At 50.5% G+C, this 12,250-nt stretch overlaps 1 protein-coding gene across 2 annotated transcripts in view; it reads left to right on the top strand.

Moving 5' to 3' along the window:
* Window positions 1-12,250, top strand: part of RELA (RELA proto-oncogene, NF-kB subunit) — a 33,784-nt gene that overhangs the window by 810 nt on the left and 20,724 nt on the right. The window contains exon 1 of one of the 2 annotated variants that reach the window (XM_053277886.1): window positions 635-1,001. The exons of the other annotated variant lie outside the window; for it this stretch is intronic. Within the exon in view, the coding sequence (XP_053133861.1) occupies window positions 947-1,001 (55 nt within the window). The 5' untranslated portion in view covers window positions 635-946. Of the gene's footprint in view, window positions 1-634; window positions 1,002-12,250 lie in introns of those variants that run through there. 2 annotated transcript variants of the gene reach the window in all.

Here is a 12,250-nt window from a genome sequence, read left to right as displayed (position 1 = left end):
CATGAGTGAGTACTGTAAGATAAAGATGGCACATCTGGGAAGAACACATTGCATGCAGAGGGGTCCAAGTCCCCCCCCCCCTTCCTCCATCAAAGATAGGGCTGAGGGAGACATCTGGTCTGCAACCTTAGAGAAGCCAACACTGCCAGTCTGTGCAGGGAATCCTGAGCTAGATGGACCGAGGGTCTGGCTCGGTATGTGGCAGCTACCGATGATCTTAAATCAGCACACATGTATTTAGGGAGAAGAGAGCTGGTCTCGTGGCTGCAAGCCTGAATAGTAGCTCCCTTTGCTTAGCAAGGTCTGCCCTGCTTTGCATTTGCACTCATATATATCCCTCTCCAGGGACGGCGCCGCTCTGGGAAGAGCATCTGGGTTGGAGTCCAGAAGGTTTGTAGTCGTCAAGAGCATGCAGAAGAAGGCCCCAAGCTCCCTCCCTGCTGGCAGCGTCTCCCAGAGAGGGCTGAGGGAGACGCCTGCCTGCAACCTCGAAGAAGCCGCTGCCAGTCCGGGTATAGGCCATCCTGAGATAGAACGCCCAGGGGTCGGACTCAGTATCTGGCCCGCTTGCTGCTCGCCGCGTCATCCGCGGCCCCGCTTCCCCCTTTGCGATTTGCATAGGGGGCGGGGCCTTCCCAGCAGGCGGGTCACGTGCCGAGCTGGGCGGGGTGCTTCCTCGGGCCTGCTGCTACACTGGAGCGCGCGAGCGAGCGAGCGAGCGTTCCATCACGGGCGGCGCTGCTGCTGCCTCGACGTGCGGGCGCGGAGGACGCAGGCGAGGCGCGCCGCCCCCCGCGGGAGGTAGAGGGGGCAGCCTCCGCCCACTGCCCCGGGACGGATCGCAGGCTCCCCGGCTGGCCCTTAGCGGGCGGCGCTGCCGCCTTCCTCCTCCGGGGTGCGCCCCCTGCCGCCGCCGCCGGTGCTTCCTCCCGCTCCCTCCGCGAGCATGGGCGAGCCCCTGCCCTCGCTTCCGACCGCCTTCTCTTCCGCAGCCATGGACGGTGAGTGCCTCGCCCGCCGTGCTCTAGAGGGGGAGCCCCGTCCCGTCCCGTCGTGGGAGTGGGGAGAGGAGGGGGCCGCTTGGGGGGGGGAGGGACGTGATCCCGCTTGGGGGGCGGGCGGAGAAGGAGCTCGCCTCCCATGGACGGTGGGGGGGCGTCCTTGTAGTCCCGCAACAGCTGGCGGAGTTAGATTCAACCACTCCTCTCATCCCCCAGCCACAGAGGGTGATAGGAGTTGTAGTCCGGTGCCAGTAGTGGTGCTGAGGGGTAGGACTCCGTGCTGGGCTGCACCCCTTGGGGCCCTCCAGCTGTTCCTTTTGGACTACACTTCCCATAATCCCCAGCCACAGTGGCTCATAGCCAGGGATCATGGGAGTTGTAGGCCAACATCTGCGAGAGGGCGAAAGTTGAGCAGCCCTGGCTGGCGGGGGGGGGGGGGGACGACGACTCCAGACTCCTGGTTGGGCTACTCAGCTTGGGCAAGACCTTGCCAGAAGAAGGAGATGTGTCCCTGCTGAAATGTGGGTAGCTGGGAGAAGGGGAGAGCAATAGGGCAGGGTATTCTTAATCTTGGGCCCCCAGATGTTGTGGGATTACAACTCCCGTCACCCCCAGGCGTGGCCTTTGTGGCCGAGGATGGTGGGAGTTGTAGTCCAGCAACATCTGGGGGCCCGGGGTTAAGAAAACCCTGCAATAGGGAGACCCCTTCTGTTATCAACCCAATGGAAAGTTTGCTACCTCCCAGCTGAGAAGCTGCTTGGACGCTTTCCCAGGTTCTTGCATCAAGTTTCCTCCCAGGCGGCTTTGAGTTGCTGCCACTTGCCCCCAGCTTGAACTGTGGGCCTGATCCCACAGTGGGCACGAGGCTTGCTCTGTAGCTGTATGCTGTAAGTAATAATCAAGGAGGGAGTGTTCTGGAGCACGTGCGAAGTGCTCCTCCCGGCCACTGGACAAGCCTACCGCTTGAGTGAGTGTGGGAGGACCCGGCCTCTCTTTCCAGGCATGAAGTATGGCTAGTTGCTGATGGTGGAGGCGAGTAGGAGTGGGAGGGTGAAGGATCCCAAAAGTTTCAGCAGCCTGGTACACTGTTGCTGAACATGGAGGCTCATTGCTCTGCAGTCGTGCCTGGTAGTGGCTTTTTTGCCACTGTCTTTTGTTGTTGTTGCAATTATAACTTTATTAGATTCGTATTCATTCGTATTTGATCTTACAAGGTAAACAATGAGCAAAGCAAACCTGTTAGTTTATGGGCTCTAACAAAAACAAGAAGTGTAATGTAACTGTGGCAATGAATTCTGGTAGCTGATTGTGGGAAGAATATTCCCCCCCTCCGCTCCCCGCATTGTGTCTTGTATCTGTTAGGGCCCTTGGCCTTTTTTTTTTTTTTTTAAATCTAGAAGCCAGAGCATGGACAGGACAAATTTCAGAACATAGGAAGCTGCCATATCCTGAGTCAGACCATTGGTCTATCTCACTCAGTATTGTCTTCACAGACTGGCAGCGGCTTCTCCAGAGTTGCAGGCAGGTGTCTCTCTCAGCCCTATCTTGAAGATGCTGCCAGGGAAGGAACTTGGAACCTTCTGCATGCAAGCAGGCAGGTGCTCTCCCCAGAGCGGCCGTATCCCCTAAGGGGAATCTTTTACGGTGCTCACGCATGTAGTCTCCCATTCAAATGCAAACCAGGGCAGACCCTGCTTAGCAAAGGGGCAATTCATGCTTGCTGAAAGGTATCATCTCATACTGCATGGGAGGAGGCAATGGTAAACCCCTCCTGTATTCTACCAAAGAAAACCACAGGCCTCTGTGAGCGCAGGGAATCGAAATCGACTTGACGGCACACTTTACTTTCCTACAAGACCAGCTCTCCTCCCTATCAGACTTGGAGGCAGACATTGTGGGATCGGGAGAATGGGCTTCTCTTTGTCCCCAAACGGAGCTGCCTGGGACAAATCCAGATTTGATTAAGTGCCTCTGAATATTCTAGCCTTAGCACCATGGCTCCCGGGCGCCTGGGCTTTTTCAAGTCCTGATTTGATTGCTGTTGTTTTGAATAGCTTGATAAAAAGCTATGGTACCGATGTGAGTGATGATAGATTTTGGCAGAAGCAAATGGAAAAAGTGGATTTTAGGAGACTGCTATGCAGTAATAGAGAGAACTGGTCTTGTGGCAGCAAGCATGACTTGTCCGCTTAGCTAAGCAAGGTCTGTCCTGGTTGCATATGAATGGGAGACTTGATGTGTGAGCACTGTAAGATCTTCCCCTTGGGGGATGGAAAGACGCTCTGGGAAGAGCATCTAGGTTCCAAGTTCCCTCCCTGGCATCATCTCCAAGATATGGTTGAGCGAGATTCCTGACTGCAACCTTGGAGAAGCCGCTGCCAGTCTGTGAAGACAATCCTGAGCTCGACAGACCAATGGTCTGACTCAGTATATGGCAGTTTCCTATGTTCATATGTAATTTATTTGGAAGAAGTGTGTGTCCTTTTCCCAGCTGCATTTAATGCTGGCAGTCTTAATGACTCCTGCAACTACTTGAGCAGGAGAGGATATAAACTTGTCTCCAGAATCTGGGGTGTGTGTAGCCTCATTCAGACATTACGTTGTACAGGTGTCGGTATATGTGTTTGTGTGAATGACGGTTCGTTTAAAAAGTGAACTGGGGATGCTAAGTCCAGATAGGAAGAATGTGTGTTGAACTTAACGTGTATAAAGATCTGTATGTGCATGCTTTATACACAGAGTGTGCATGCATTTTTGGAAAGGCGGTATAGAAATCGAATAAATAAATAATCATGTGTGAACAGGGCGTGTGTGTATTAACTCTAAATAAGACGACATAGTGGTGAGGGTATACACATACTCTCTTACTCCAGACAAGATTTAAGACCCCTCTTAACATGTACATAAAACAAACACAAAGGTCTTACCAACTCGAGCAAACATGTTTCAGTGTTAAGACACTGAAAAGCATTTGCTCGAGTTTGTAAGATCTTTGTGTGTGTGTGTGTGTGAGAGAGAGAGAAAGTCACGTTTGTGTAAACAGTGGCTGCATTTCAGATATTCCTGGTAACCAGGGGTGAGGAAACGTTGACTCAGTTTATCAGCAAGACAAAATATTTTACTTGTCGGATAGTTCGTAAGGCTATGTTGATACATCCCTCATCAGGACTTTTTTTTTACTCGTCAGGCATCATTTTTCACTCGTCAGACTAGTAGACTAGTGGATTTCTGCAGCCCTGGTAGCAACGCTTATTTATTTATTTATTACATTTATAAATCGCCCCATCCAGAGGCTCTGGGCGGTGTACGGCTTTTTTAAAAAGACGTTTGTGTTTTGGTTTAAGTATAGTTGTGCTGCTTACTCCGGCTCCCAGAAATCTAAAGCAAATATATGATCTCATAATATTAAATTTAAATATTTCACATTATAATACACAATATTATTTCATATTAATATATTTTAAAAATAGTGTGTTAATGTATTTTATCATGAAATTAAAATCTCCACCCAGCCCACAAAATACAATGTGTAGCAGAATCGGCTGTTCAAGAGGTTCTCCTCTGCCCCCTCCCTGGCTTGTATCTATGATGACAAGAACAAATGCATACCTATAAATTTCTAACCTGATTCAGCTAGGAAAGGATCCAACGATTTGGACCCATCGACCTTGGCTCAGAGCTGAGATGTTGATGAGTTGGGGAAGACAGGGAGAAGCGTTAACCCCTGCTAACTGAGCAAAGAGACACCTTCTGAAGTGCTGATTCTCTTACCTTTAGCAGGGGGAGAGCAACTGGCCCTATCCGGCCCCAGCACAGCATCCCTGCAGTGGCTGTTGCTGGTCTCTGCCTGATGTTTCTTTTAAGATTGTGAGCCCTTTGGGGACAGGGGACCATTTTATTTGTGTATTTTTCTTTGTAAACCGCTTTGTGAACTTTGTTTGATGGTAAAGTGTGCTGTCAAGTCGGTGTCGACTTCTGGCACCCACAGAGCCCTGTGGTTGTCTTCGGTAGAATACAGGAGGGGTTTGCCATTGCCTCCTCCCGCACAGTATGAGAGGATGCCTTTCAGCATCTTCCTAGATCGCTGCTGCCCGATAGAGGTTTTTCCCATAGTGTGGGAAACATACCAGCAGGAATTCGAACCGGCAACCTCATGCTTGCTTGGGCTGACGGAACAGACAGCATCACCTTAGCAGAATGCCTGCTATTTCTCCTAAGATGCCCTCTGTGAGTGCCTTGGGGGTAGAGTGGGGGGTGCAGGCCTCGAATTTTTTTAAAATTTGGATCTAGGAGCCAGTAAAAAACTTTAGAACCAGGCAGTGGACACGAGACAAAATCACCAGACTTGGAGACGGGCGTTGCATGGAGCAGAGAAAAAGCATTCATGCCCTTTTAATCCCCGATACAAGGACATCGGAAACTGCCATATACTGAGTCAGACCCTTGGTCCAACTAGCTCCGTATTGTCTTCACAGACTGGCAGCGGCTTCTCCAAGGTTGCAGGCAGGAGTCTCTCTCAGCCCTCTCTTGGAGATGCTGCCAGGGAGGGAACTTGGAACCTTCTGCATACAAGCAGGCAGATGCTCTTCCCAGAGCAGCCCCCTCCCGGAAGGGGAAGATCTTAGTGTTCCCATGTGGTCTCCCATTCAAATGCAAACCAGGGCAGACCCTGCTTAGCAAAGGGGGCAATTCATGCCTGCTACCACAGGCAACAGCTGGAAAGCCAAGCTTGCCTGCTACTGTTCCCTCTAACTGGGGTTCCCAGATGTTGTTGATCTCGACTCCCAGCATCCTCAGGCAAAAGCCACTGCCGCTGGGGATTCTGGGAGTTGTAGTCAGCAACTTCTGGGAATCCCTGTTTGACAGGTCACTAACCCAGACAGCCTCTGAGCGCACACAGAGACATTTGGTCTGGGATTCGTTGGCAAGCCTTCCTGGCTGGAGGCAAGGGAGGGACGGAAGAGACAGCTCCATGTTCCAGCGAGGGGATAGGGCTGTAACGAAGGAGCAGAGCATCTTGTTAGCAAGCAGAAGGTCCCCGCTTCCCTCCCTGGCAGCATCTCCAGGTAGGGCTGGGAGAGATTCCTGCCTGCAACCTCAGAGAAGCTGCTGCCAGCCAGTGTAGGCAATCCTGAGCGAGATGGACCAATGGTCTGACTCGGTATATGGCAGCTTCCTATGCTCCGATGAAAAGGTCCCTCTGCTGGAGGCCCTAGAACAGCTCTCCAGCTGTTGCTTGTGGTCACAAGCATGCATTGTCCCCTTGGCTAAGCAGGGTCCACCCTGGTTTGCATTTGAAAGGGAGACGACATGCATGAGTGCTGTAAGACATTTCCCCCGAGTTCGAATCCCCGTTCAGCCATGAAACCCATGGGGTGACTCTGGGCCAGTCACGTTTCTTTCCGCCTAACCTACCTCACAGGGTTGTTGTGAGGATCGAGATAGCTGTGTACATTGCGCTGAGCTCCTCGGAGGAAGAGCGGGATATAAACGTAAATGTAAGTAAGCATTTGCCTGCAGAAGGTTCCGACTTCCCTCCATGGCAGCATCTCCAAGATAGGGCTGAGAGAGCCTGCAACCTTGGAGAAGCCACTGCCAGTCTGGGTTGACAATGCTGAGCTCGATGGACTAGGGGTCTGACTCCGCAGGAAGCAGCTGCCTATGTTCCACAGCCTCTAGCTCCGTACGTCTACACCAGGCCTTCTTGACTTGGGCTGCCCAGCTGTTTCTGGATGACAAGGCCCATAATTCCCGAGCCACGAGCAGTCAGTAGCCAGGGATTATGGGAACTGTAGGCCAACATCTGCAGAAGGGCCAGAGTTCAGCGGTCCTGGGTTTGATGAGCTTGAGGTGAGGCAGTAGATGGTACTAGACTCGATCGACCAGAAGGGCATCTGCTCTGCCCAAAGCAGAAACAGGGCAACCAGTCTGGCAACCTCTCGAACCCTTTATTTGCAACCTGCTTCTCCACCCAGCTGGGCCCCATGAGGCCTGCCACAGCTGCTCCCTTTCCTTTGCCGTCTCCCATACACCTGGCATTGCGATTGTAAGCGCCTTGGGGCCGGGGTCTATTTTAAGCAGAACCAAGTGACGCTGCAAGGTGTCAACAGCCGTCTCAACGGCTCGTCCTTGCTTCGGGGTTCACCATCTCGCAGCCAGGCCACCCAAAGGCCCACAGGAACAGGCACACCTCCTCCCTTTTCAGAAGAAAACTAGGTACGGGCACGCCTCTCGCGGGCATTCGGCAATCGAGGGGCGACAGAAAAAGTCCCTGCCCACCAAGCTATCCTCCTGGGCTGATGGAGCACAGAGCAGAACCTTAGCAGACCGCCTGCAATTGACCTTAGCTGTCCTCCGTCAGGCACAGCGCGTCCAGGCATTTCAGGGTCCAGAGTAGTAACTGATCCTGTTCTGTAATATTTATTTAATACATTTCTATGCCGCCCGAAACGCCAGATCTCTGGGCGGTTTACAAACGATAAAAACAGCCAATAAAAGATTAAACCGTTAATCTCCGGATCGGTTCGATTCGAGATTCGGATCCCTGGTTCGATTCAAGATTCGGATCCCTCCTATTAATTCCCCCAGATTCCCAGCTTTTATTAAAAATAAAAAAAATACAGGTGGTTTGTTTGTTTTGGGGGTATGTGTGAGTGCTTGTGATGAAACGCGGAAGCGCTAGACAGCGGCTGGAGGAGAGATGGGTTGCCACGGGGGAATTGTCCCCAAGAGACCTGAGCTGGTGAAGGTTGGCAAAAATGCAGAATTAGTGGCTCAGTGGTATTATTGCACTCTTGAGTCAGGAGAAGTTAAGCAGACCAGTTGTTGCTTGTACTACTCAGTTTATGTTCTAGGATTTTCCCCCAAGTGTTTAGGCTCTCTGGTGTCTAATAACCTTTCCTCATAATGAATCCCTATGAGGATTCATTACCCACCAAAGAGTCTAAACACCTCAAAAATTCATAAAATATAAACGGAGTACCAAGTGGCTTGTGGGGTAGTTGTGGGCATGGGATGCCACTAATTCCCCACCCCCACCTGCAAAGCAGTGGGGTCAAAATTAACAGAAGAAATGAAGGTGTGTAATGAAGACACCAAAGAATCTAAACATTTCAAAAATACCTAAAAGATAAACTGAGTACGTGTGTGTGTGTGTGTCGGTGTTGGTGTCAGGTTGTAGTTGACACATGCCAGTTGACACTGTCCAATGATAGTCAAAATGAACAGAAGAAATGAAGGCGTATAATGAATCCTCATAGGATTCATTACTTATGGGGTCTCTCATCTGCCTCCTTGGTCCCCGAGATGGGCAGGAAAAACCCAAGCGCTGTCCCCCATCTGTGCAAGCTTTGGGGAAGAGATGGCTTTTTCAACATTTGAAAAGTTGGAAGTATGTCTCGGTCGAACTTCCTCTTTCGGGGTCTGATTTGAACTTCTGTGCTTGAAACTCCCTTCTGTGGGGCCTCAGGTTCTCCATTGCGTGAAAGCTTTGAGGCATGTTTCACTGTTGTCCCTTATTGAGGCTGTGTTGGTGCATAGCAGCAGAAACAGACGCCTTCCTCGTGCGCACAGTCGCTCTGGCAGGAATCCATGCTGTCAACTGCGTGAATTGCTTTCCCAGGCTTCGAGGAACCATGGCGCCTAGAAACTGAGCCATGCTCTTGCTGATCACAAACCTTCTAATGGCGCAGCGGGGAAGGAACTTGCCTAGGGAGCAAGAGGCTGCTGGTTCGAATCCTTGCTGGTATGTTTCCCAGACTGGGAAACACCTGTATCAGGCAGCAGCGATATAGGAAGATGCTGAAAGGCATCATCTCACACTGCACGGGAGATGGCAATGGTCAACCCCTCCTGTATCCTACCAAAGACAACCACCGGGCTCTGTGGTTGCCACGAGTCGAAACCGACTCAACACGGCACAACTTTACTTTATTGTTGACTACAACTCCCAGAATCCCCAGCTGCAATACGAATACCCCTAATATCTAGGTTGATCTAGGGCCAGGTTGAGCGTTGACCAGACCAGGCGATAGGGTAACAGCACAAGCCCCACTCTGAGAGGGTAACTCTGATGGAGTAACAGCAGGAGAGAGGGCACGCCTTCATCTCTTGCTTGTGGGTTCCCCAGAGGCATCTGGTGAGCCACTGTGTGAAACAGGATGCTGGACTAGATGGGCCTTGGGCCTGATCCAGCAGGGCTGTTCTTCTGCTCTTAAACTCAGTTTTGGAGTGGGTATATGGTCAGTATCCTATGCTGTGAAGACAGATGCAAATCCAGCAGGGCTGTTCTTATGCTCTTAAACTCCATTCTGGAGTGGGTATATGGTCGGTATCCTATGCTGTGAAGACAGATGCAAATCCAGCAGGGCTGTTCTTATGCTCTTAAACTCCATTCTGGAGTGGGTATATGGTCAGTATCCTATGCTATGAAGACAGATGCAAAGATATCATTCAGTCTGGTTAGCTTTAAAAGGGGCTTGGTTAAATTCATGGAGGACAGGAGGATCCAATGGGCCTTGGGCCTGATCCCGCAGGGCTGTTCTTATGTTAAGTCCTTTGACCCCCATGGCAGGTAGCCACAAATTTAGGCCTAGCTCACAATCCAAGCATTATTTGTGTTGGCCACCACCACCAATCCCCTTGCTTCGCTCAGATCCTTTCCAGGGACACGGGCAGAGGGCTTAGGAGAGAAGCAGCCATCGAACAAAAACAACAGAAAGAGCACCGCTTCTTAATGAAGGCTGCAATTCTGTACACACTTATTTGAGAGAAGATCTGATTGAACCCAGCAGTGCTGACTTCTAAGTAGGCATGCTTGGAACGTAAAGCCCAGGAAGTCCTTAAACAGTGCAATACACAGCCTGGTAGGCAGGTAGTGATTCCCGTCAAAAGCAAACTATCCTCTCAACTATCCTCTCAAGTCCAGCAGTTGAGCAGAATTAGTGACTGCACATTTTGCTCCATAACTCTGCTTCTTCAAGGGCTAGAACTTAGCTTTTTTTGAAAGAGAGAAAGAAAGAAAGAAAGCTGAAATCTGGGCGAATCCGAGTGGGCTAAGAATCTGGGGTGAGATGCTTGAAATCCAGGTGAAACTCAGAATTCCGGGGGGGGGGCAACTCTACCTGGTTTCAATCCCTGGCGTCTCCGAACAGGGCTCAGGAAGACCTCTGCCTGGAACCTTGGGTTGCTGCTGCCAGTCCGTGCAGACAACCCTGAGCTAGACAGATAGAGGGTCTGACTCAGTATAAGGCAGCTTGCAGTGTTCCTATGGGGCAGTGCATGCTTTAAGAAGAGAAGACACTGTGCCACGGTTCTTCGAGCTTCATACCAGGAAAGGTTGTAACTGGGCGAAATAAAAAACCACCCTATGCAAAAATGAGTGATTTCTCCTATTGTGGATCGTCTCCCCAGTTTTACTGCTTTGCATCGGTTATTCGGATTTTGTTAGTGATGGGGGGGAGGACCTGTTGAAGCCGACCCTTTGCCCACTGGGAATCTGCCTCAGTCTCCCGCCTCTGGTTTCTGAGATTTCTGCAAGTGAGACCCCTGCTTGCATGCAAGCCATCAGGGCTAGTATGCTGCACACTTTCCACAAAATGATTAAATGAAAGCCGGGTCTCTCAGGAAGCCAAATTCAGCTCCGATTTCCCACCACCAGAGCGTGTGCTACGCTCCCATAGAATCGCAGCGTAACCACAGCCTTGAGCAAAGCGGTCCAGCTTTTTGATCTTTTTCCCCCTGTTCGTGGCGTTATTTCACATGCGCCGTTTCGGCTTCTGTTTCCCCTCCCTCCCCACACACCAGAGGCCCACGTAATATCCAGTCCCTTCTGTAACACCGCCCCCCTGGTTAATAAACGAGCACGGAGGAGGGTGCCGCTCTTGGGGCCCACAGGCGATCCGATCCGCTCTCTGGGGTAGGGATGTGTGAGCTGCCTCAAGCTCGAACTGAGCTGAATCGGGCCTGCTTGGGGATTGATAACATTGATATCGGCTCGAGATCGAGCCGAACCTCCTGGGCCGGTTCGGGCTCGGATCGCGGGGGCCGTCAATGTTAAAATTTGTTTTTTTTCAAAAGGTGGACTTACCGCCGCCGAAGGTGTTGGCGGCCTTGCGGGGAGCTCCTGCGACCACAAGGGAGTCTTCTGCAGGCCGGTTCGGCCCGGTTCGGGGCCTTTGGGGCCCTCTGTGAATGCACGGCAGACATTTGTATTTGTAATGTTCTTTCTCTTCCAGGTTCTTGAACTTCCATTGGGCAGTTCTATTCCTTCTGTTTTTCTTATTTTCCCTCTGTTCTTTATTAAAGCAGCCCACTTGTCTAGTCCAAACTCCGTTGCTATATCGCTACTGAATATACGGACAGTGTTTAGCAGTGATTCGATTTCTGACTGGGACTTTCCATACAACTTCAGATCGTCCATGTACAGCAGATGGTTGATTTGACTTGATGTAAATAAACATCAAATAAACATATTTTATTTTATGTAAATAAAATAAATATTATTATTAGTTATTTACACGGTCAGACAGGTGTTATTGACTGGTTTGTTTTATCCGGGCATCGAGTCCTTCCCAAGGACCTGGGATGGCTGGATTTTATTGTCAATGTTGTTGCTGTTGTTATAGATATCGTTGCAGTATATAGGCTGTTCCCAATAAAGCTGCTTTCTGTAATTGGCTATTATTATTTATTTATTTATTTATTTATTTATTTATTTATTATTTATTTTACATTTATATCCCACTCTTCCTCCCAGGAGCCCAGAGTGGTGTACTACATACTTAAGTTTCTCTTTCACAACAACCCTGTGAAGCAGGTGAGGCTGAGAGAGAAGTGACTGGCCCAGAGTCACCCAGCAAGTCTCATGTGGCTGAATGGGGATTTGAACTCGGGTCTCCCTGGTCCTAGTCCAGCACTCTAACCAATACACCACGCTGGCTCTCAATGAATGAACCTGATCACCTTCCGATCACCTTCCTGGCTCTCCAATTCATTCCCCAAGAGCAACTCTCCCCAAATACCTTTGATCCCAAATTTTTGCCAGGTTTTTTCATCCTGCGCTGAGGGTGCTGAGGGCTCCTAAAAGTGGCAGCCCCCTGAGCTCCTTGGATACTTGCAGTCTGAAGTATTGCCTCCGCCTATGCTAATTTATGGTGCTGCTTAGATTATGAGGCCTCTTTCAACCGGGAAATGATCTAACTCCTTTTTCTGTGTAAATGCTTTGGGAACTCTTTTTCCTCCCCCCACCC

Source organism: Hemicordylus capensis, chromosome 14, assembly GCF_027244095.1.
Source record: "Hemicordylus capensis ecotype Gifberg chromosome 14, rHemCap1.1.pri, whole genome shotgun sequence".
Lineage (NCBI taxonomy): Eukaryota > Metazoa > Chordata > Lepidosauria > Squamata > Cordylidae > Hemicordylus > Hemicordylus capensis.
This window is presented reverse-complemented; position numbering and strand designations above follow the sequence as displayed.